Source organism: Gossypium raimondii, chromosome 3, assembly GCF_025698545.1.
Source record: "Gossypium raimondii isolate GPD5lz chromosome 3, ASM2569854v1, whole genome shotgun sequence".
NCBI classification, from domain to species: Eukaryota; Viridiplantae; Streptophyta; class Magnoliopsida; order Malvales; family Malvaceae; genus Gossypium; species Gossypium raimondii.
The window spans coordinates 54,608,100-54,633,914 of NC_068567.1; the positions used below are offsets into that span (position 1 = coordinate 54,608,100).

The window sequence follows — 25,815 nt, forward strand, 5'->3', positions numbered from 1 at the left end:
TAAATTTTAATAAAAATTATAAAAATCAAAAATTGAAAAATTTTATAAAAATAAAATATATAGAAATATAGAAAAAATTATAAAATTTTATAAAGTAGTGAGAAAATTATAGAAAAATTGTAAAGAACTATAAAATTAAGTAAAAAAATTATAAAAATTATCGTATCAAAAGAAGCACTCTATAATTTTTCTATAGCTTTTATTGATTATTATTTTTTTTATAATTTTCACCACATGCCATGCTGTGTTGCGACATGTGATGGCTTTAACTTAAATGGTATCTAACCCTACTTTGATAATCACATTTCTTTGGTTATTTTTTGGGTAAATTACACCAACAATCACTCAACTTTGATGCAGCTGACAAAACAGTCACTCTGATTTCAATTCAGTCACTCTGATTTGAATTCAGTCACTCAACTTTCAAAAAATAACAAATTAGTCACTAACGTTATCAAAAAGTGACAAATCAGTCACTCGTTAACATTTTCTTTTACGGCCTGATGGGACAGGTGACGTGGCCAGTTAACTAGTTGACATGGCCAATTAACTTGCCACGTTGGACGAGCCAAAATTTCACTTCAGTCACTCAACTTTCAAAAACTAACAAATTAGTCACTAACGTTATTGAAAAGTGACAAATCAGTCACCCATTAACATCATTGTCAAAAAGTTACAAATCAGTCACTCATTAACATTTTATGTTACAGGCCTAATAGGACAGGTGACATGGCCAATAAACTAGTTGATGTGGCTAGTTAACTTTCCACGTTAGACGAGGCAAGGTTGAGTGACTATTTTTTTCGTCTTTCATTTTTCGTCTTTTTAATAAATGACCAATATTTTTATTTTTTACATAAATGGCCCAATATGTTTATATTTCTTCTTCCCTATCTCAACAATCTAGTCGTCACCGCCTCCACCACAACCATCTTTGGCATCACCACTATTGACTTCCACATCACCACCCTATCCGTTTTTTTTCTTTTTCAACCCCCAATAGAGGAGCCACCACGGTTTCAATACGACTGTCTTTTTCTGCTACTCAAAGCCATTAACTTTGAAAAAACCAGATCGAAATAGGATTGGAGACAATTTTGGGTCAAAATATCAGCTCCCACAACCAAACCGGTGAGGAGAAAATCTTCCAAAGCAACATTCAAGTGACTCAAGAACCAAAACAACTCGGATTTGTTAAGATCTCCATGAGATATGATGATATAATCAAAAAGGTCATCAATTAAGCTAAACAACACTAACTCTATTGCCAACATTATCAAGTTGTATAAAACAAAATCAAAAGAAAAACAAGGGGAACATCTAGACAAACCAAAAAATTGATTAAACCCATGATTTTCGGGAACAAAAGAAGCAATTCCTCCAAAGGGACACCAAATACCGATAAGTGGAATTATGAGTCGGGTCAGTGATTAGCAAGAACCTAAAGTCAAAATCGGACTGGGTATTGTAGCAGAGGAGGATGAAAGATGGATTAGAAGAAAAGTAGCGGAGATGGTCGGCAACGAAAGTTGGGGTTGAGGTGAGGTAAGCCCAGTCCTTGGAAAGGGATTTGAATTAGGTCACGGACCTAAAGGGTAATCTAGAAAGGATATCGAAAAAGGTAGTTTGGGGTAATGACAATAAGGAAGCCATGGTTCTTAGCTTTCTTCTTAAACAAGAAGAATTTATTCAATGGTTTTATTTCTTCTTCTTTTTGGGTGTCTGGTTTTCTGAAAGTTTGTAGGACTGATTTGTTATTTTTTGAAAGCTGAGTGATTGAATGGAAAGTTGAGTGATTGTTGGTGTAATTTACCCTTATATATATTGGGTTCAAAATAACGTGGTAAATGGTTAAATGTCAGGTCACTTTTCTATTACGTTTGTAACGAAAAATGGTTAGTATTTTTTGAAAGTTGAGTGACTGAATTGAAATCAAAGTGATTGTTTTGTCAACTACATCAAAGTTGAGTGATTGCTGGTGTAATTTACCCTTTTTTTTTGGATGAAAAACTTTAAAATAATAAATCTCATATTGTTAAAGATATGTGACCCAAATTCTTGTTAAATAAAAATACAAGAGGCAAGACAAGGGGATCTACGAGGGTGAAGGCCCCAGCCCATCGTAGATCCCAAATAAGCAAAATACTGGGGTGGGGTCGCAATTGGGGGTGTAGGGGCTGGAAGCCCTCGCGGTATGGTACAAGCTGCACAAGTGAAATTCGTATAAAAGTATGCTTCATTTATTTGATGTTGATTAGAATAAGGTGCTTTAACCTTACTGCATTACTTCTATTTGACTTTAATTAGAATATGGTTTTGCAAACCTATAAATAGACGTAGTGGTCTCTCCTCTTATATCATTCGACTTCGACTTAGTGAATTTTCTTCTCCTCTAACCGTGGTTTTTTCCCAAAAGGGTTTCCACGTAAAATCTTTGTGTTCTATTTTTCTCTCTTTTCTTGCTATTATCGACATTCTATTTTTACACGTATGATTAATCAAAAATAGTGTTTTAATTTATTGTGAAATTTATACTTAATAAAATATATAGGTAATGGATGTTTCAAATGCATATATAATATTTCCTATTTAAGTTTTTTTACCGTTAACTATTTTATTTTATAAAATATATATATAAAATATATTTGCAAATGCATATATAAAATATATTTGCAAACTTAGAACTTAATTAACATCCTTTTATGAATTATACACTTGTAAATATTCACTATCTCATTTTCTTCAGCTCAAATGAGACAAAGCAAGTTAGCATTTTTCCCTTGGGAAAAAGTTTCATTGAAACTCAAATATCTCCCCTGATATTAGGTGTTGGTTGCCTTTGTAGTCACCTTCCACGCATTGCAGTCTCTCAAAGTCCCCGGTTTCAGGTTAGCATGCCAAGTACATTGTGCTTGATGAAATTTGCGATTTAAAAGTCGAGTTTTTATTCAATATAGATTGATATGGGAATATGTGGTTTCACCTCAGAATCACCTTGTTATGACGATATTTTTATTTGAATTGTTCATATGTACTTGAATTTAGTTCATCACAACAAACATGTTTCCCCTCCTCATGCAAGATAAAGAACTAATCAATAAACTGTGTGGAAAAACTCTATTTTTTTTTGTGAAAGAAAAACTATCTCATTTAAATGTTTGTTTTGGTATATTTATATGAAAGAGACACCATTCATGTTTAGGTCACAGAAAATTGTGAGAGTGGAGGGTATGTAGAAACAATATTATCATTCCCTAAAAGATCTAAAGCATATTATTGTATTGAATATTCTTAATTTTTCTGATAGGGTGGGGGGTTGGGATTTTAATTTTGCTCTGCTTGATGTGTTTGTTTTTCAAGTTTAGGTATTTTCTGAGGAAACTGAAGAAGGTGGAGAAGAGTAATGCACAAGTTGTAGCTATCAATGAGGTATTTTTGGCCAATTATTTTGACTAGTTGATTTTATTACAATTTAATAGGATGACTTTGCAAAATCATGGAATTGAATTGATTCAGATTATGATGGATTTATTTGACCTGTAAGAAGGGCAATGATTTATTTGAGATTGTAACGCCCCAAAATTTTAATTTTGGGTATTGTGAATGTATGACACAAGCATCTGTTAGTTTTAGTGGTTATGTGTTCTGGGAGTGTTTGGGATCCCAAGTTCAAGCCATTACTTGGGCAAATTTAGGTATTATTATGAATAAGCCCTATCTTTGGTCAGTAGGCTTTTAAGTAAAAGTTGGCAAAAAATTAATAGAATGGGTCTGCTGGTTTGGTGGATAAGTGGAGTGTTAGTGTAAGGGAGGTCATGGGTTCAAATCTTTGGGACGGCAAAGGTTGTATTTTTGCTCCTAATTTCGGCAAGAATTGTGTTGAACTGGGTTTCTGAGTGGTGGATGTGTAGTGGGAAGTGAGAGAGCGATTTTAGGAGTGAATTAAGGGATTATGGGGGAGAATATCCAAAATCTGATCACTTTTTTTCCTTTTTCAAAAAAAAAAGAAAGAAATTCATTTTTCTCTCCATCTTTCTAACATTTTCTCTCCCCCATCTCTACCAAATTTTTTCTTCCTTTCTTCTTACTCAATTATCTTTTCTTTTCTTTCCTCTACTGTCGAAATTCCCTTGTTTCCCCTAAATCATTCTTTCCGCTTGATTTTGTAGCGTTAAGCAGCACTTGTGCAAATTCAGTAAGTTGTTGGGTATTATTTTAAGAGATTATTTTGTCTCCAATAGTCTAATTCTGGGGTGTCTGCAGTAGCATTTCACGAGGATTAAGGCTCTCCTTGTGATTTTCGTAAACGTACTGATTTGAAGTTTTTGCGGTAAGTGTTCATTGTTTTATGGGTAAGTATTTTAGTTTTGGGATTTTGATTAATCGTAAGTAAGACTGATTACGGTGTTATTTGTTAAATTATAGGCTTTGGAGTGCTCGGGGACTGTTTTAGCATCAAACAAAACCGGTGTGTGCAAAACACAAAATAAGGGATTCGCTAAAAGTCAAATTACTTACTTGCTTAGACAAGAAGAGGGCTAACTTTAAAAAATCACCATAAATTGTGGAAAACGAATTAGAGGATGATGAAAGTATGGGATTAAATATATTTAAGTCTAGTTTCTCATAGAAGAAACGAAGTCAGCAAAAGAATTTCATATTATGAGATATATGAATTTTAGTGAGACAGGGTCAGAATGATTTTAGAATTCTCTGTCCTGAATTTCAAAAATTATTAAAAATTGTATAAAAATAATTATGGGTTAGAATTTATATTTTTAAAATCCTGAATAAGTATATTTTCAAGAAAAACAAACGGAAACATCATCCAAATTCTGTACTAGAATATAATTAAATTTTAGTGCAGAAAGGTCAAAACTGTCAGATAGTAGAACAAGGGAAACTTTAAAGAATAACTGTACTTATTGGCTAAACCAAAAATTCTAAAAATTTTATGGTAAGAAGATATGTGAGTTTGGTTTCAAGGAAATTTTGCAGATCTTAATTCGAAATTCTGTAGCTTAAGATACAAATAATTTAGTAATAGTGACTCAAGTAGACAACTTTGAAGGATCATATAAGTAAATAGTGGAGACACATATGAATAATTATCTAGCAGGGGTTACAATAAAATGGATCACGAGGCCAAGGCCAATTTGGGCCATATGGGCCATACAGACATGTGGGCCTACATGGGAGAACATCATGGTCTTGTAGGCCCATTTTCACTATTTTATTGCTAAGGTTGCACGGGTCGTCCAAGTCGACTGTGGACCTACTGTAGGGTCAGTAAGCTTACCTAGACCCCTAATTGACTGAAATGACTGTATGACTGATATGATTAAGCCTGATGATGTCCCACTGATTTGATACTGTATGCCCTGTTTACATGCATGATATTATGTTATAGCATGTCATATCTGTATATTGCATTGCATTGGGTTGGAGATTATAATGTTCGAAGGAAGTGTACTGAAAGGCCTTGAGCCTAATTTACTGGTAGCTCAGCTGCAAACTACTGTCTAGTGTCGCATTCAGTACTACTTGGAGTGTAGGGATGGGTGGGTTGATTATATCCCTGCATGGAGTGTAGGGTTGGACGAAGATGGTGTGTAGAGGCTGGATGGGTAGGATATTTGTAACTGCATATCTGTTATTGCTACTGATATTGTGATGGGCTAAAGCCCTACTGCATGACTATTTTTGTACTGAGATGGGCTAAGGTCCAAACTTGACTGATACTGATATTGAAAAGGGCTTAAGCCCAGACTGTGATTATTTGTTTACTGTCTGTTCATTTACATGGGGATTACACACTAAGTTTACGTAAACTCACCCCTTCTATTTAATCTATACAGGTAATCCCCAGATATAGGCGTATCGGTGCAGCAGAGGACTCAATGGTGGCCACACGACTTCTTTTACACTGTTTACTACCTATTTATGATTTTACTTTTATTTGGGGGTATTTTGCTGTAATTATGGCAATTACGAATTTTAGTTTAAAATTTGGATTTTATATGGTTTTATGATTTAAATCTGCTAGTGTTAGGTAAAACTCAAGTTTTCAAATGAAATTAATGTTTTATAAAAAAATACCACGAATAAGCAAACTATTTAAAAGCTTCCGCAATAAAAATAAAAAAAAACATTTTAAAATTGAATAACGATTTGTAAATTAATAATGTTTTGAAAATGAACGACACGATTTGAAGTTAACATAAAATAATAAAAAAATGGTTAAATAGAAAAGAGAATTTAGCGACGACATATTTTTTCGAAAAGCACTACCATGTGACATCGTCATATTCGGCCATAACGTCTAGGCCAGGTTTGGGGTGTTACAAAGATTGTTAAGATTTTGTAGGAATAGCAACATTAGCCAAAATAAAGGAATGTACTTTTATTTAGATTGTGATAATCTTGTAAGCAAAGCAACTATTTGAGGAAATTTATGGGATTTTCTCCCTCCTTAGGTTTCTATTTGAGGAAATTTAAAGGAGAGTAACGACTAGACCTGATCATGGGTTGGGCCACCTGGCTCGGCCCGAAGGCCCACCCTAAATGTAGGAGGGTTTGAGCAAAAATATAGGCTCGAAAAATGGGCTTGGACAAAAAAATAAGGCTCGTATAAAAAATGGGTCGGCCCTCGGGTAAGGTATTTTTGGCCCAGGCCCGGCCCGGCCCGACTCGAATTCACTAAAGGACAAAAAAATTGTTCTTTTTTTTAATGTTATTTTCTTGTTATTTTCTCCCTATTTTGCTACCATTTTTACTATTATGTTGCTACTATTTTGTTGTTATTGTTTGGATATTGTATAAAACTTATTTTATTTTAAATTTTATTATTATTTTAAAGGCATTTGTTAATTTTGGTATTACTTTAGAGGCATTTGCTTGTTAAGTTGCATCTATCTTAGTGTTATTTAAGTCTACATATTTTTTAAAATTTATTTTCAATTTGTTGGGAAATATTTATTTTGATGTTTTTAGTATTTTTGATGTATTATATATATTTAAAAATTATATAAAAATAATATAAAGATTAATACGGGCCTGCTGGTTCGGACCCAAATTTTAATATTTTTATCCGGGTCGGGCTTGAGCAAAATTTTAGACCTATTTTTCAGGTCGAGCCGAGCGAGGACCTAATAAATGGACCTAATTTTTTATTTGAACTTGATCCAGTCCGACCCATAAACCCCTCTAGTCACGACCATCACAAGAAATTCTGTCGAGAGATTGAATGATTTTGAAGACCTTCCTCTGCAAACACGTTGGGATTTCAAAATACTTCTTAGTTTCTGGTTCAGAAATTGATTGATGACAAAAAGTATGTTATCTATCCTTTCCTTTATTATCTTCTTTTCATTTAAATATGTATTCAGTTATTATTTGTGCTTATTATATATTTCATTAATTATTTTCTTCATTTCTCTTTTATTTCAGCATGATTGTTTTGTTATAATATTCATTTTTATATCTAAGCTGTCTTGGTATTGATGTCACCAATACCAATCATCTTATTTTGTAGACTTTTTTTTTTACATTATTATCTAATAGTGATTAAACATCCATATAATGTGCCATTCGACTTTTAAATTTATTTTCATGTTTTCTACCCAAAATCTTAACTAAACCCGAGAAATAAATTATAAACAAAGAATATCTCTTAAAAGACTAATTCACAACAGTATATAGGCCATTCAAATGATTTTACATCACTTAAAAACTTCAAAGAAATAATTATACAAGTGGATGCATGAGAAAATATGAGAAATACAATAAAAAGATTGGAATTATGCACAGTAAACTTTGTAAGCTTGTTTTTTTGTCTTGTTTGAGTGTTTTTGAACTCTATTTATATCCTCTTGATGATTTGTAGTTGTTAGAGACATTAATTCGAGCATTAAATACAATTGTAGGGGCATAAGTATTGGTACATTGATCTTTGCAGTCCGATTCCTCCCTTAAAAATATGATAGTTGAACCTATGAGAATCGCATCAAAGATGGAAGGGGTTCAATACGTCATTAGTGTAGCTTTTAAAGAAATTATCGTTTACTCTCTCTTTTCTCGATTTTACTTTATTTTTAGTTTCTAATTTTAAAACTTATACAACAATATTTTACTTTTCTTTAAAAGGTTACATAAGATTTTACATGTCATTTAATAGTTAAATTAACAGTTTTAATAATAGCAATACCTAATTGATGTAACATCGATAGTTTGGATATGTAATTAGAATGCTTTGAAATTTGGGGACCACTTTAAAATGAGAGACATAGTTTGAGGATGTCTGGTGCAATTAACTCAAAATTTTATGAATAATTTAGGAAAAAGGATAAATATCAAATTTACACATGAACTTTGGTCTAATGTGCAATTTGATACATAAACTTCAATTACACACCTGAAACTTGAATTGTGGTTCAAATATATACATGAAACGTTGATTTTGATTCAATTATACACATTTAAAAATGAATACATACATTTATTTTCATATGTATGGCATTACACTTTAGATCAAACATCATGTATAGCTTTGATATTAATACCATTAGTAATTATATAAAATGAAATTAGTTTTATCTATTTTTGGCCATTCTAATAATTAACATTCACCGAACCTAATTTTCAATAATTATAGGATTAGCAAACTTAAAAATCGTATGATTAGTGGCTAAGTTTAAAATTAAAAGAGAATTAATTGTCGTATGATACGGTAATTTACTAGTATTAATACACTAATCATGATTACAAACATATTGCATCTCGCCATTCCTAATCACATTTTTTCTCCCTTTAATTTTTTTTAAAAATTATTGCTTAAAAGATACAGGGACCACATTTCAAAACAAAAATGACACGCCAACTTGTTGTTCTTGCTTTGGTTTTGATTGCCCTTGCTGGTCTAGTTTCTGTCGACGCTTCACCCGCCAGTGGCAGCCCTGCAAGTGCACCAGCTGAAGCTTCTATAGATGGTAGTACTGCTAGTTCCTCCCCTCCTTCTCAAGCTACCACTCCAAGTCGTAGCAGTGGTGTCACTTTTGACCTTGATAGATAGATAGATCAAAAATAGAACGATCAAGTTAAATATAATAAGTAAATAATTGTATCATTTGGACTAGTGAGTTGGTTGTTTCGCTGTAGAGTCATATTCATAAGGTTCATCCATAGAATGATTCTCAGGGAAATGCCGACAAATCATTAAACAATTTGCAATTTTAAAAAATCGTGGGGTTTGGGCAAATAAATAATTATTTCTATAAATAGAATGTTATTTTTTTTCATTGAGTTTATGAACTGCTTTTCAAATATATAAATTCACTTACAACATTATACTCTTAAAAAAATCTACTAAAACTAGTAGATTAGTGAATTGTGTGTTTTTGTTTTTTTTTTTTTTTTTTGAATTTTGAATTTTGAAAGGAGGGTAAAGCCTTAACAATAATACGACTAGTGCGATTTGAATTCAGATCACATTTGGAGCGATGGACACCTTAACCATCAAGTCAACACACTTAATTTGGTGAACTGTGTTTTAAGTATTAATTATAATAATATTTAAAGCATTAAGTGAGTAAACAAAGAAAGAAGCCACCGGTGATTGGGAATAGCGGTTGGAATATGGTATTTGTAATGCTCCCATTATGTAGTAATTTTTATATTAAGAAAAAAAAGAAATATTGGTCAACAAATCTAATTTATTTAACTAATGGAAGGTGGACTTTTAAGTGAAAATTTTCATAAAGGCATCGATATGGAAAATTGAAAGAGGGCTTGCCATTCTACAACCTCGCTCAATTCAGAACATGTCCATGTCTAGTTTAAGAATTTCTTAAGACTCCAAGGACCAGCTCCCTGAGCCTTAACATAACCACACGAGGTTCCATCAGGCCATGTCTCTATGACAGTGGCTATCAATACTGTGAAATGTTAAATCCTAAACCCTAAACGAAACCATAACCATATAAAAATCAAATAAGCTATTCACAATGTCAAATGTTAACCACTTTGAATCTCTCTTCACTATCGTATCTTGCATCAACAAATATATATAATTATTGTTGATAGATTCTTTAACGATGTAAATGAGACGTTAGTGCTTGCAAGCTAGTAGAGTTCAACTCGAAAAAAAAATTGAATTTGATTTGGTAATTATCAAATAGAGCTTGAGCTCAAGTAGCTCGAGCTTTCAATCGAGCTAAATTCAAGCACTATAATATTTGGTTTCAATGGTTCGCAAGCTTAATCGAGCTTTTTATGTTAATATAATTTTATATTATAAAATTATATTTTTACCCTTGTTATATAGAAAGAGCTTAATTACAAACTAGTCTAATCGAGCTCGAGTTCAAGCTAAAGCATGAAATTTAATTAACTAGATTAATCAAGCTCGAATAACTTAACTAGTATGTCTCGAGCTAAGCTCAAACTTAAAAATTGATGCTCGAGCTGAGTATTGAGTCCCGAATTTCAAGTCAAGTTTAACCTCGAACTAACCATTATTCAAGCTTGCCTCAAATCAATTACACAGTAGACTCATGTGACATTGATAAGATGATTCCTTAGGGTTTATATCTTTGCAATTAATACGGCATGGCAGTCGGAGCAGGCAAAGTAGCCTATTCATTTGCAAGTCGTATATTGTTAAAGAAAATAATATGATATCTCTCTCCCATATGTAGTCCACAATTGAATTCCATGGTTATTAATAAGGCATTCAAAAAAGTTGTACAAAGCTTCCTCTTATGTATATAAATATATATTACAGTGTAAAAAAAAAAGGGTTATAGTTTCTCAATGGTGTTTTGTTCTTTATATAGGACACCAATATCCCTACCTTATCCACATGTCACTATGATAATCAAAAAAATTAGTTAGTAAGGTTGTAAGAATCCCATGTAGGAATTTATGGATTTCGATTTTTTTTAATACCAAAGAAATATGATTTTAGATTTTTTATATTTCTTAAATTACCCTTAAACCTCACATACTTTGAACGATTCAAGTCCCAAAAGAGTAGGGGAGCCGATAGTAGCAATTCGTAGAATAAGGAGACAAGGCGAGCCAAGCCCCGATGAGACAAAGGGTGCCTCGATGCAATCATGAAAGAGATGGGCGAGAGAAAGCCACTCAATTGCCTCTTACGTGAGGGTCCGTATAGGGTGTGAGATCGCCCCACTAAGGCCAAGTTGTCCGCGATCAAGAAGACCTTAGAAGAGTCTAAAATTGATGGTAGTGGAAGTGACCGAGAGCTTCAAGTAAATAGGCTTGGCAGTATTTGAGTGGTAAAGGATGCACATGACATGGAGTTATGAGTGTTAAGGTTGGGTTCCATCTAAAGGTGTCCTAAAGTAGAGGCCAATTCGAAATCAAGGGAGAATGTGAAACCAAGCGAGAAGAAGTCTGAACCCACTTGTGCAAATGTGTAAAGCAAATAGTGCAGAGAGTGTCGGCAACATGAAAGTGAAGGAACCAATAGTGAATTTTCCTAGATTAGCTACAGTCATGCAAAGCTGAGGGTAAAAGACTTGGCGTGGAGGCACCGAAGAAGTTGTTTATGAAGAATTTGTTCACGAAGAATGCGTCAATCAAAGAACCAAGAGCAGCACCCTCTAGTAATAAGGGCGTTTCTAGATTGAGTGGGGGAAAATAGAATATAGAAAATCATAATGAATGGATGGTAAGTGGGAAGGAGATGGATATCGAATTCATTATGGGAGAAACATCTAATAAAAGCAAGGACGATCTTAGTTTAAAGAAGTTACGGATGGTAAGGGGAAAAATCAAATTAAACTAATCAATGATCATGTAGACGATGAACAACTATGGAAACTTTAGAAATGTCTGGTGGGAGAAACTGCTACGTTTTGTGAAACTAATAGTCTTGCAGAAAAAATCGTTCAAAGTGGATTGGATCAGATCATAATTAGAAGGATTCATGGAAGACATTTCTTGATCGAAATACCAAATGATGAATTACTCGGTATTTTAGAACAGAGTAATTAGACATATCTAAAAGAATTTTTTGTCAAAATAGAAGCATGGGTTGAGAAAACTCTATCGATAGAGAGAGTGACATGGATCGAACTATCAGGCTTGCCTTTGCATTACTGGAACTACACATCTTTCAAAAGAATAGCATGATTGTTGGGAGAGTTAGTGTCTCTTGGCGAGAATACGATGAAGGTGAATAGTTTTGACAAAATGACGATGTTGGTATCAATCAAACAACCAGAACAGATTGATGAACTGATATATCTAGAGGTTGAGGAGGTGAGATTTTCGGTTAAAGTTAAGGAAATAGGCTTGTCAAAATCATTTAACAATATCAGTGGGAAAATAGGGTGAAGGAAAGAGAAGGGTTGGAATCAACAAAAGAGAATGATGATGAGATTGTGCCTGTGTCGGGATTGGTGACAAGAACATGACTGAAAAAAGCATTGAATGAAAGAAAAATAGGGGATGATGAAGCAATTCATGTCATCTTCCTTGAAAAAGAAAACGATAATGGTGGCTTTCAGAGAACTTGGGAAAATGAACTACATCAAGGAGGGGAATAGTTATGTGGGTTTAGATCTGGTACCAATTTAGAGGAGGAGAATGCTAATTGTTGTAGTGAATAGGCCAAAGAAGATGTTAATAATATGGGTCTGACTGCTGTTGAATTAAACATGCAGGATAGGGTTAGGGCTAGGAAAAACAAAAGGGAAATGGGGAATTTATAGGCTTCGAAGAAAGTCTAGACATACAAAGAGCCCAAACATTGAGACCAGAAGGAAGTCCAGAATCAAATATTCTGGACAATCAATCAGAGAGAACGGAGTTGGGAGGAGAAGACAGGGAAGATAGGGCAATAATAGATGTGGATTCATCAAATCAAAAAAGGAAGAAGAAAAAACACAGGGTAGAAAAATACGTTCCATGATTGAAATTCAGGATTGTTTCCTTTCGGTAATGGAGAAAAAGAAGAGAGATCGAGCATTGCAGAGAGAAAAGTGGAAAGGAATATTGGCTAGAGATGAGACTATTGTAAATGCTTCTCTTTCTAATTCTGATTAAGCAACAAAAAGAAGTTGATCCTTAGGGAAGCAAAGAAAGCTTGGAATTTTGGAAAAAGGTTGGGATTTAGTGTAAGAGGGGATGAACGTGAAGTAATAGATTGAAATAATAAAGTTGGATGTACTATAGCGTTGTAGAGTAGAAGGAATTTGGGGTTCGGCCAGAACTAAAACAAGTGTGGTTTTTATTGCTTGGTTTATCTTTGTCATTATTCAATTGCATATTTATGGTGTGAGTTGGTATGAGGATTGTATAGTGGAATATTAGAGGTATGGGCTTGGAAGCTAAAATATCATCTCTTAGAAGAGTCATATCAAGGCAAGGTCGATTAGGTGTTTTATTTAGGAAACTAAGTTAGAAACAGTCACTATTGACATAATAAGGAAAATATGGTTTGACAATAATTTTGATTATAGATTTTTGATAGCTATTGGGCGTTCCGGAGGTATGGTTAAGATTTGGGATATAGGTAGTGTTCAAGTGGATAAAGATCTTTATGATGAAATGTTCGTAGTAGTATGATCTGTCGTAATTCGATGTAGTAGATTAAACTAATTTTCAAACTTTAGGAGCTTGAAAGCAAGTATTTTCATTAAGTTTTAATTATGTTTTCTTAAGTTTTCTTATAAGTTAATAAAATGTGCAAATTAAGTCTTTTATTGACCTCAGGGGCCGAATGAGGGCTAAGGGTAAGCAAATGAACTGTATAAGTGTACAGAAGGCGACTAGAAGGTGTAATAAACAAATATTGGTCGCTATGTCACAACATGGAATGATCGATGTTGCAACATAGGGAGAAAATTGGAAAAATCATGAAACTGCCTTAGATGTCGTGACACAAGCTAGTGGTGTCGCAACATACCCCTGAAAATATCCCAGGATGAGTACACTAATTGCAATGTCAAGACACAGGTCCTGGTGTGTCATGACAATAACTCTTGAACGAAAATTAAACACGAGCCAGGGACATTTTGGCCCGCACAATCAAACTTAAAGCTCGGGAACGTCAACTAACCTAGGGTTAAGGACGACGGTGACCTAAAATCTATGAATTGGTTCCTTTGTCACATGTTATAGACACCATTCACTTAGCCTAGAATTAGTCTTTTGATTTCAGTACAGTTTTCTCTTTTCTTAGGTTAGATTTCTTTTCATTTATTCTTATTCTATTTTGAGAGATCTTAATTGTGAAAACAATGAAACATTGTGGATTCATGATCAATCTTAATACAATCAGGCTCTTTTTTTATTTATATCGATTTTATATTATCTATGGAGACCATGAAGAACTAATCCCTCTTTGCGGAATTAGCGAGTGAAGGTATGATCTATTAACTTTTTTGTAGGGATACTAAACGGGTCAGTTGTTTGGGAAACGACGAACGTAAAACAAGCCCTAGGCCTGACAACCCTGGAAAGTCATCAAGGTGGGAATTAACCCAAAATTTGTATTTCCCATTCATGAGCACCTTCACCCCAAACCAGCCTGGACTGTGAGGTCAGAAAATAAGTAATCCTTGCTGACTCATTATTCGAGTGGAAGATCAGAAGATCATACAAGGATAGTGACTAGTTGATTAACGAGAAACCCGGAGGGACAGTTGATGGGATTATCGAAGCGAGCTAATCACCCATAATCAGGCTTGATTATTTGTATTCTTCAATCTCTTGAATTTAGTTCTTTATGTTATTTTATTTTTATTATTATAAAAAAACCCTCAAAACTCCTTTTATTTTACCTTCGTACTATAAACTTAACTAAGAGTACTAATTATATTTTTCAGTGTTTAGGTTAAAATTGATCTAGCACTTACCTCCCTTGGGTATGATCCTCGGAGTACTCACCTACTCCATTGTAACTATATTACAACTGGACTCGTATACATGCAGATATCATCTCACTAATATATCTTCTACTGAATTATTCAAACCATGGACGTCAATACGTCCGGAGGCAGTCAAGTTGTTGGTGTCAGTGTCGGGGAGGCAATGTCACTAGTTTGATTTTAATTTTTACGTTCAGAAGGAATAATTAGGAAATTTCTAAATTATACATACGATTTTATTTTATTTTATTTATTGTTACTAATATTCTCTTCTTGGGTTTATTGTATGACTCGTAGTAGAGCACACCTATTGTAGCAGTCACAGATCTAGAGAGAATAATAATCTGCAGAAACCACCAAAAATAACAACAACAGTAGCAATAGATGCAAGATCCACCACCACCTGCTGCAGGTAACATACCACGTGAAAATCCACTATTTGGCAACATTGACAATAACATCTTAGGAACCCCACCATCATCACCACAGCTACCCGCAAACGTGCATATGCTCGTAACGAGAGAACCTTAAGAGACTATGCATTATCAAGTTTAGACACGATTCAGGAAAGTATAACAATGCCGTATATTACAACGAATAATTTTGAGATCAAGCCAGAAATGAATCAGATGATCTAGAATAATTTGCAAGTTAAGGACATAATGATAAAGGATCCGAATCAACATTTAAAACATAATGATATAATTTTAAGTATATCGGACTGATGATGCTATTCATCTTCGATTGTTCCCATTTTTCTTTTATTGATAGCACCTTTTCTTGGTTAGACTCGCAAGCACCAAGATCCATCACGATATGGGATGAACTCGTTGGAAAGTTCTTACAAAAGTTTTTCCTATCAGCAAAGCGATTCAATTAATAAGGGAGATTGTTGTTTTTAGACTCATGGAAGGAGAAAGCTTTCATGATACAAAAATGCCTGTACCACGGATTTCCTGAGTGGATGCGATTGCAAGTATTTTATAACGGGTTGGATGCAAGTGTAAGATTAGGATTAGACGGAGCAGCAGGAAGAGCTCTTATGAATAGAACGTACGATGATGTGTACGAAATCATTGAGAACATGGCCAATTCTATGATTTACATATGGCCAGAAAACCACTACGGTAAAAGCTATTCAAGAGGACAATAAGTATCAACAGTTAGTGGATAGACTTAACCGTATTGAATTTGCAAACAATGTATCGTCTATGAATGAATGAGATAAACCACTTTTCCACTGTATCAACAATCTTGACGAGGATGTGAATTACATTGGAAATAGAAGTGCAAACCCTTATTCAAATACCTACAATCCTGGTTAGAGAGATCACCCGAACCTGAGATGGAAAGGAAACCAAGGAGGAGGTAATAGTTCAAATCAAGCTAAAAATACTATCAACCTCTTTATTTGCAGAAACCACAGGATAGGGTCAACCCAAGTGACCATACTGCATGTGGTCAACGTCTGGATAGAATTGAGGGAGAAAGACAGCCAATGAGAACAAATGTAAAGTAGGTGTAGTCTGGGTGCACCAACTCAATAAGGACATTAACTAAACTGGAGGATCAAATGATCCAATTGATGAGTATGATGGGTGATATTAAAAGAAAAATTGGCACTGATATTCCAAGCAATACAAAAGATAATCCTTAGAGGGAAGGTAAGGAGCACGCAAAAGCAAAAATAATAGCATTCTGATCGAGCAAAGAACTGAGTAGCCCAAAAAACCTTATTCCGGAGGTAGATATTAAAAGTACTGATAATCTTCCAAAGAAATCTCTAGAAACAGAAGATGGAGCAGAATCAGATGAGGTAATTGCACCAACAGTGAAGACAGAAAAAGAAGTAACTAAAGATGCTGCTGTTATAAAGATCTCATTCCATTCAAGACTAGAAGAAAAGTAAAAGCGGGATGAAAATTAGTTTGTAAGCTTTCTAAACTTGTTCAAAACATTAAATGTAAACATGCCTTAAATTGAATCAATTGAGACAGTCCCCAAATACGCCAAGTTTTTAAAGAAAATAATGTCTAGGCATAGGAAAACTAAGGTAGGAGAAAAAGTTAATTTAAGTGCCTCCTATAGTGTTATTAGTTCAAGACAGGTTCCCCAAAAACTGAAAGACCTGGGAAGTTTTAGTATTCCAATAGAGATAGGGAACAATTATTTTAATAGAGTTTTATGTGATTTAAGAGCTAGTATTAATTTAATGCCTCTATCCATTTTTGAAAAACTTGGGTTGGGGGATCTCAAAACTACTTAGATAACATTACAGTTGGCTGAAAGATCTTCAGTACATCTGAAAGGAGTATTGGAACATGCGTTGGTTAAAGTGTGCAGTTTCATTATTCCAACAGATTTTGTGGTTTTAGACTTTGAAGAAGATTGTAAGATACCAATCTTATTAGGAAGATTGGCTGAAAGATCTTCAGTACATCTGAAAGGAGTATTGGAACATGTGTTGGTTAAAGTGTACAGTTTCATTATTCCAACAGATTTTGTGGTTTTAGACTTTGAAGAATATTGTAAGATACCAATCTTATTAGGAAGACCTTTTCTAGCCACTTATAGATCCACCATTGATTTAGAAAAAGAACGAATTAACTATGAAAATGAATAGTGAGACTGAAATCTTTAAATGTGGTCATCAACCAAGCAAGGAAAGTAGAAGGAAATCAGGGGAACACTGCAAAGAATTATTTCTTTCTAACACTCCCAAGTCAAGAGATATACTTCCTTTTGTGCATGCAGAACGAATAAATAGGTTTAAGGAAAGGGATAAGTGGGCCATGGTGGAATGGCACAACAAATGATAGACTAATACGGATAGAATAGAAGAATCGTCCAAATGTGAATTGATGGTAATGTTAGATGAATTCGACAGTAAAACTTAGAATTATCTAAATTAATGCTTAACTATTGTAAATTATTGTATATTCAACTAACTGTTTAGTATAGATTTTAATTTTTCTTAAATTCATGATTTATAACAATTGTAACACTCTAGAAAATGAAGTTTTGAGTGAGAACAGAGCCCATGTCGTGACACAGGAACCTTGTATCATGACATCGAGGGCAGCTTTCAAAAATTGAGAAAGTTCTTTCGACGTCGCGACATGGACTTTCAGTGTCGCGACACAACAGCCAGTATACTCAAAATTCCAAAAATCTAAAATGTGCTACGACATCTAACCCAGATGTCACGACAACGATAAATTGCCAGGGATGTCGTGACACGGAACCCCTATGTCATGGCATCGCTGCAATTTTCTGCATGGTTGACCCAATCCATTTATGCAAGTGGCCGCTTAAACTCCACTTTACTCGATTTTTAACCATTAAAACACCTATTTTATAACCAAAAACCATAATTTACCCTTAATTAAACCATCTCTTAACCCCTAAATTCCCAAAACCTTTCAAATCCCTTAAACCCTTAAAAATATTATTTCCCTTTTTCTCTTAGAAATTGTTTGGAACAACTACTTCCTTTATATCTTACTAGGTACAGGGAAGGACAAAAACACCTCAAAGAGTGACGAACAAACAAACACAATGAGAAATCAAACAATCTCTACAAGGTTAAGGGTTTCTAAACTTGACTTTTACTGTTCCATTGAGTTTGTTGCTTTGTACTTCATTAGTTAGTAGAATTAAAAATATTACGCCTCCTAGAAAAATTAGGTGAACTATGGAAATGGAGCCATTGATGGTCCAAAATCCCTCTACTTTCCCAAATCTGAATGTTGAAAAATATTTTAATGAACTTTAAGGAAAAACATTCATTCAAGAGAGGGGATTTGATCCATCCCTAATTCTTTGTAAGGAAATATGGCCTTTGGTTAGGTATTATAGGTGGGAGCATTTTTGAACAATCCCAAAAGATAATGTTGTGGCCCTTGTTGTTCAAGAATTTTATGCATCCTTACGGGATTAGGAGTCTTGACATACTTAAGGTCATATGTAGGATATAGTACATGTGCGAAGGAAAGGGGTGCGAGTAACCCTTCAAATTATTTGCGACTTTTATAATGTTCCATAGTATGAAAAAGATTTTATCGATGAAACTGATTTAGAATATTTCTGAGACATTGATCTGGATAACATTATAAAATTTTTAACTGAAGGAGGGGCAAATTGAAATATCACTTAGGTACCAATGTCCTCGTGTCCTTTCATCAAGCTATTATGTTTCCAAAGGCTAAAATGTGGCTTCAATTTGTGTGCACGTTAATATTACCTGCTTTAAATGTTTCTAATGTTAACATTTTTTCAAACAGTTTTACTATATGCAATATTGCAAAAAAAGTATGTTTGTATCGGCAAATGGATCCACCAGAACATGAAAAGATGCATTAGTGGCCAGAAGATGGGAGTTTTCTTTCCCAATCTAGTGAAACCTTATGCAAAATGGTAGGTGTACCTATGACATCCACTAAGCAGTCGCTGAAACCTTCCCGAAGTATCATCGAGGACACCTTGTTCCAATAGTACGTTGAGTTGTGAACCAAACAAATAAAATATTGGAACAAGCGACAACAAGACACGATGGCTACACCAAATTCATCACAAAGGTTGACACAAGCTCAACAAGAATTTGGTGAATGTAGTCATCCAAAGTTAGATTGGATGATACAGTGGATGTAAGAATCGGGGTCGATTTCCCAAGAATTTGCTAGAAAAAACAACATCTAGGTCCCTAATTATACACTTGACATGTTCGGGCCAACAAATATGAAACAAGAAGAAGAGGTGCATGAAAGCAAAAAGGAAGTAGAGGATGAGAAGGATGATGGAAGTGAGGAGATGGACTTTGAGGAAGGAGATTGAACAATTTTTTTTTAAATACTTGTATTGATTTTTGGATTTAGACCTTGTAGGAGTAGGATTAATAGTAGATTTTTTTTAATATTAAATTTTGTTTAAGTTTTCTATGTAGGAACCCAACATGAAGGAGACACAAAATATTCGAGCTTTACAAGATCAAAAGGAGGAAGCGTCCACTATTAGTAGTAGAAGTGATAACGATCAATCGAGTAACTTCTTTCCTTATCTTTTTATGAGCTGCACATTGAGGACAATGTGTTAACTAAAGTGTAGAGGGGTAACATAGAAAAATTGTTTTCGAATGTTTACGTTTTTCTTTGATTTTTCTTGTCCTTGTTGTGTTTGAGCTTGTAGGAATACAAGTGATTGGTTAGGATCATGTACATAGATTGCTTGTGTTACAAATAAATTTGGTATGATGATAAGTGACTTTAAAATTTTTATTATTAGACTACTATGTTCTATATGTTACACTGTAAACAGGCATTAAGAAATCAACTGTACCAAATGATACAGAAAATATAAGGAAACGAGCATATTATTATGAATGATAAATGGTTGAATTTGAGTTTGGTTGGTTGATTAAATTTGTGTATATTGAGATATTCAGTGATGACCTAAGGCATTGTTTGGAATATACCTAGAGCCAAACAGCTGACCTATTTATATTCGCCTTTAGTACCAATTTTTGAGCTTGTTGACACTTCTTGATGAACCTCATTACAAACCCCAAGCCTAAAAATATTAATTTGTATTTTCCCTTTTTCTTTGGTCCTGCACTACACGACTATAGACGTCTGGCCATACGCATTGAGGATTCAGTAGACACATCACGACAAATTTTGTAAAAATAGAGTGAAATAGGAAAGATTGGCATCATATGGGAACTACAGGTTAGCTTAAAATTGTAAAACAAAAAGAAAAATTCAAAAAACAAAAGTAATATGAGTAGAAAAAATTCTCGAAAAACAAAAAAAAGCATTATTGAGTGAGATGAGCTGAAAGTCACAAAGTCACAAAAGAAAGAGAAATTCTTTCACTAGTGCATAGAAACTCGTAGGCTAGTCGTAGTTACTATGTTATGCTATGATTTTCTATATGGAGAGACAAGGAATGTGAGAGAAGGAGAAATAAGGTAGTGAGCGGGTTAGGGTCATTAAGGGGGAAGAATAGTGATCAATATGATGTGTCAAACTATTTTCGTGTTTGTAACCCTTTTTTATGCTTACTGTTTTTAAACACCATACCTACCCTAAGCCTTAAAATATTACAAGCTGAAAAATCCTATGTGACCTAAGTATCTTTATGCATGAATGGACATTATATTGAACAATCGCATAAACAACTAATTTTATTAGCTCGGATAATCAAATTACTTGTATGATTTGTTGATGGATCTCTACTGGTGAGACCCTTAATACTTGTGTTCTTTGTAACATACTAAACTTAGATGTTTGTGGTCAAAAGTAGTAAGTCAATTATTTATCATGTTAAAGTTGTTAGTGAATGTGAAAAGCCTAAGTCATGTGCTTCGAAGTCAATACTTGCATTATATTTGGGTCATCATTTTTATTTCTTATTACTTGAAGACAAGTAATGACTTAAGTGTAGGGGAGTTTGATCTGTCGAAATTTAGTGTAGCAGATTAAACTAATTTTTTCACTTTAGGAGCTTGAAAAAAACTATTTTATTAAGTTTTAATTATTTTTTCTTAAGTTTCTTTTAAGTTAATAAAATGTGCAAATTGAGCCTTTTGATTGACCTTAAGGGCCGAATAAGGCCTAAGAGTGAGCTGATGAATTGTATAATTGTGTAGGAGACCACTAGAAGGCATAATAAACAAATACTGGTCGATATGTCGCAACATAGGGAGAAGAATGGAGAAATCATGAAATTGCATCCGATGTCGCGACACAGACTAGTGGTGTCACGAAATACCCCTGAGGATATCCCAGAATGAGTACACTGACTTGTATGTCACGATATCGACTCTGGAACGAAAATTAAACAAGATTCAGGGACATTTTGGTCTGCACAACCAAACTTAAAGCTTGGAAACATCAGCCGACCTAGGGTTAAGGACGACGACGACCTGACATCTATAAATTGGCTCTTTTATCACATGTTATAAACATTCACTTAGCATAAAATTAGTCTTTTAATTTCAGTTTAGTTTTCTCTTTTCTTAGGTTAGATTTCTTTTTATTCGTTCTTGTTCTATTTTGAGAGACTTGAATTATGGAGACAATCAAACCTTGTAGATTCACGACCAATCTTAATACAATTAAGCTCTTTCTTAAACTCTATATTTTAGATATATTTAACATGTTTTCTCTTTATTTTGATTTTATATTGTTTATGGAGACCATGAGGAACTAATCCCTCTATGGGGGATTAATGAGTAGAGGTATGATTTGTTAATTATTTTGCAGGGATGCTCAACGGATCAGTTTTTTGGGAAAAGAAGAACGTAAAACAAACCCTAGGCCTAACAACCCTAGGAAGTCGTCAAAATGAAAATTAACCCAACATTGGTATTTCCCATTCATGAGCACCTTCACCCCAAACCGGTCTAGACTGTGAGGTCAGAAGAGAAGTAATCCTTACAGACTCGTTATTCGAGTGAAGATCAGAAGATTATGTTGGGGTAACAACTAGTTGATTAATGAGAATCCTAAAGCGATAGTTGATGGGGATTATCGAAGCGAGCTAATCACCCATAATCAGATTTGATTATTTCTATTCTTTATTCTCTTGAATTTTGTTCTTTATGTTATTTTATTTTTATTTTTATAAAAACCCTAAAAAATCCTTTTATTTTACCTTCGTACTATAACTAAACTAAAGTGTTAATTAGATCTTTCAGTGTTTAGGTTAAAATTGATCTAACACTCGCCTCCCTTGGGTACGATCCTCGGAGTACTCACCTACTCCGTTGTAACTAAATTACAACTGGACTCGTATACTTGTGGATACCTCCTCATGTATATATCTTTTACTGCAGTATTCACACTCTGGACTTTAGTATGTCTGAAGGCGATCATTGTAAAAAGAAAATGGTCGGCTGAAGGCATGGAAGCAGCCCTGATTAATGTTTATGCCCATAATGTGATTTTGGTTCAAAATATATTATGGATGAATCTTTTAGCCTTAAAAAACTTGTTTGCTTGCCCTTGGAGTATTGGTGGTGATTGCAATGCAGTGAGAAATAGAAAAGAAATATGCAATTATGTGAGTTTAAAGAATGGTCAAAGGAATTCAATAGCTTCACCGACAACTACAAAATGGTGGATTTAAATTTGACGTAGAAAAATTTTTCTTAGTACGTACCTAATTATAAAAGGACCAAATTGGATAGATTTTTATTGGAAGAGTAATGGTTGTTACGTTTTAATGACTTCTGACAAAAGGAATTAAATAAACCTGTTTCTGACCAAATATCAGTCTTGTTATTAAATGAATCAGTTGACTGGTGATCGTGTCCATTCAAGTTTATTAATGTGTGACTCACCAAAAAGGATTGTTCGAGCTTTATTAGCAAAGTATGGGGAGAGATAGAAAGATCGAATATGTGGATATCTAGAAGGTTGAGGAAATTGAGGGTCACTATCAAAAAGTGGAATGAAAATTTCAGAAGTGAAGTAGATAAAAGGATCGAAGTAATTGAAAAAAAAAAGATAATATAACTGGACAAAATCAATGATCAAAGAGATTTAAATGAATCGAAAATGGATGAGCTTAGACGATTGAATTTAGAGCTGTGCATGGCTATTAAATATCGTGAATCAATTTGGTGTAAAAAATAAGAATTATTTGGTTAAGAGAAGGTGACTCCAATTCTGTTTCTTTCATAAAGCAGTAAATATTATATCAAAGAAGAAGATGGTGCATGGTTTAAAATTCGGGCATTCATGGTGAAATGACACAAAGTTGTTGAAAGTAAAAATGTTCAATTTGTTCAGTAATTACTTTAACTACTCATTGAGAAAAGAGATCGTGGATATGGATTTCAACTTTAAGAAAATATCCTAAGAAGATGCAGCTAAACTCGAGTTATCTTTCACGTTGAAGGAGATTAAGGAAGCAATATGGAGTTGTGACACCAATTGGTTAGTGTTAAATTCGTATTGGTTTATACGATAAGTAATGGTATGGTTAACGTTGGTTATTATTGGGGTGAGAAGATTAGCGTTATTTAAAGTTTCTTGGTGATATATTCTTGATTATTTAATAGTTTGGTTAGATGTCGGATGTTTTGTTTCCTTGTTTAATTGGGTGTTTTGTAATTTTGACTAAGAATGAGGTTGGTGTTTCCCAACGTCTTTCTATTATTAATATATGCATATTGACCGAGTAAATAAAAAAATAAGCTACCACTTTATTCATTAAATAGATGAGTAGTGCTTCAAGTAGCGGTGACAATAGCAATATGCAATATTGTTTAGCTTGCTTGGGAGAGGCGAACATTAATGTCTTTGGAGATATCTTGAATAAATTGTAGTAGAGTCTCAAGATTTGCAATCTCATCATGTAGTTTATAGTATTCCAAAGTCTAGTGCATTACGCTGCCACTACCCTTGCTCTTAGGCGAAACTTGAATCCTGACTACAAAGCTCTTGTACTCTTCCATTAGATCTCCTTCGATCACTTTGAAAGTGACCAAATTCTTATTATGTTCTACTGCTTCCACTACTTCCTTTACCTTTTTAGCCTTTCCATCTAAACAAACAACCTTTTTTTTTCCTTCAACAAAAAAAAAGAGTAATAAATCAAGCAATAAGCATGAAAAGAAACTGGATTTGTTATGTTATAGCATACCATACACATAACTCTGATGGATAATGGTACCGACTTTCCCCTATTCACCTTCATGTAAATCGCATCCAGGCGAGTGCTAAAGGAGGTTGGGAGCTTGTCTTCGATACAGGTCATAGAGCATCATATTAAGGATTATTTGTATAGAGTAGATCAGTTACAAGCTTCAGCTCCGGGTTTGATTTAGCCACAGATGGCAGTACAGCAGCCACCTAGGGGTCGTGGTCAAGCTAGGGGTGGCAATGGTTTGGGCCGTGGATAGAGAGCATCGAGTCGAGGTGCTAATCAGATTGAAGTAAGACAACTACTTACATTAGTGTATGCGGCCAGGCACCGCAAGGACAGAGATGTGGCAGATGTGATAGTCGGTACGTTTTCTATCCATTCTCTTTCTTATTTTGTATTATCGATGTTGGCTCGACACATTCATACATAGCTAGTATGGTTTCTATTAATCTGGGAAGTCCAACTGAGAGTACTTCTAAAGAGATTTCTATGATTAGTTCGTTGGGCCAATCAGTACAAGTCAGTAAGGTGTATAGGAGGTGTCCGTTAGAGATACAAAGGGTTGTATTCCCGGGTTATCTAATGGAGTTGCCCTTTGGGGAGTTGATTCTATTCTGGGCATGGACTGGCTTGTAGAGTATCGGGTCAGTTTGGATTGTGCAACAAATAGGGTAACTCTGAAAACTAAGGATGGTGTAGAGATTGTTATGGTAGATGAGTGTCAAGATTACCTCTCTAATGTATTCTTCGTTATGGTAGATGAAAGATTAGTTCAAAAAGGGTGTGAAGCATTCTTGGCTTATGTGCATGACACAAGTGCTGAGGTTTCTGCAGTGGAGAGCATTCAAATAGTTAGAGAATTTTTTGACCTCTTTCCCGAAGAATTGTTAGGGTTACCATCAGATAGGAAGGTCAAGTTCGGAATTGAGGTACTGCCTGAGACATCTCCGTTATCCATTGCTCCTACCGCATGGCACTGAAAAAGCTTATGGAACTAAAGGTTAAGCTTCAAGAACTTCTTGATAGAGGGTTTATCAGACCTAGTATGTCTTCGTAGGGAGCACCAATTCTCTTTGTTAAAAATAAAAATGGTACTATGAGGATATATGTGGATTATCAACAGTTGAATAAGTTGATGGTAAAGAATAAGTACGCACTTCTAAGGATTGATAATTAGTTTGATCAATTTCATAGGGCATCGATTTTCTCCAAGATTGATCTTCGTTCTGGGTACCATCAGTTGAAAGTAAAGGAAGCTAATGTGCAT

The 25,815-nt window shown here is 34.3% G+C and overlaps 1 protein-coding gene across 1 annotated transcript in view; it reads right to left on the reverse strand.

The window, feature by feature from the left end:
* Window positions 1-25,170, reverse strand: part of LOC105794412 (MLP-like protein 34) — a 53,015-nt gene extending 27,845 nt beyond the window's left edge. The window contains 4 exon segments of the mRNA XM_012623572.2: window positions 7,149-7,161; window positions 24,193-24,446; window positions 24,546-24,621; window positions 25,105-25,170. Of these exon segments, the coding sequence (XP_012479026.2) occupies window positions 7,149-7,161; window positions 24,193-24,446; window positions 24,546-24,621; window positions 25,105-25,170 (409 nt within the window).
* Between the last annotated feature and the right edge of the window lie 645 nt (window positions 25,171-25,815).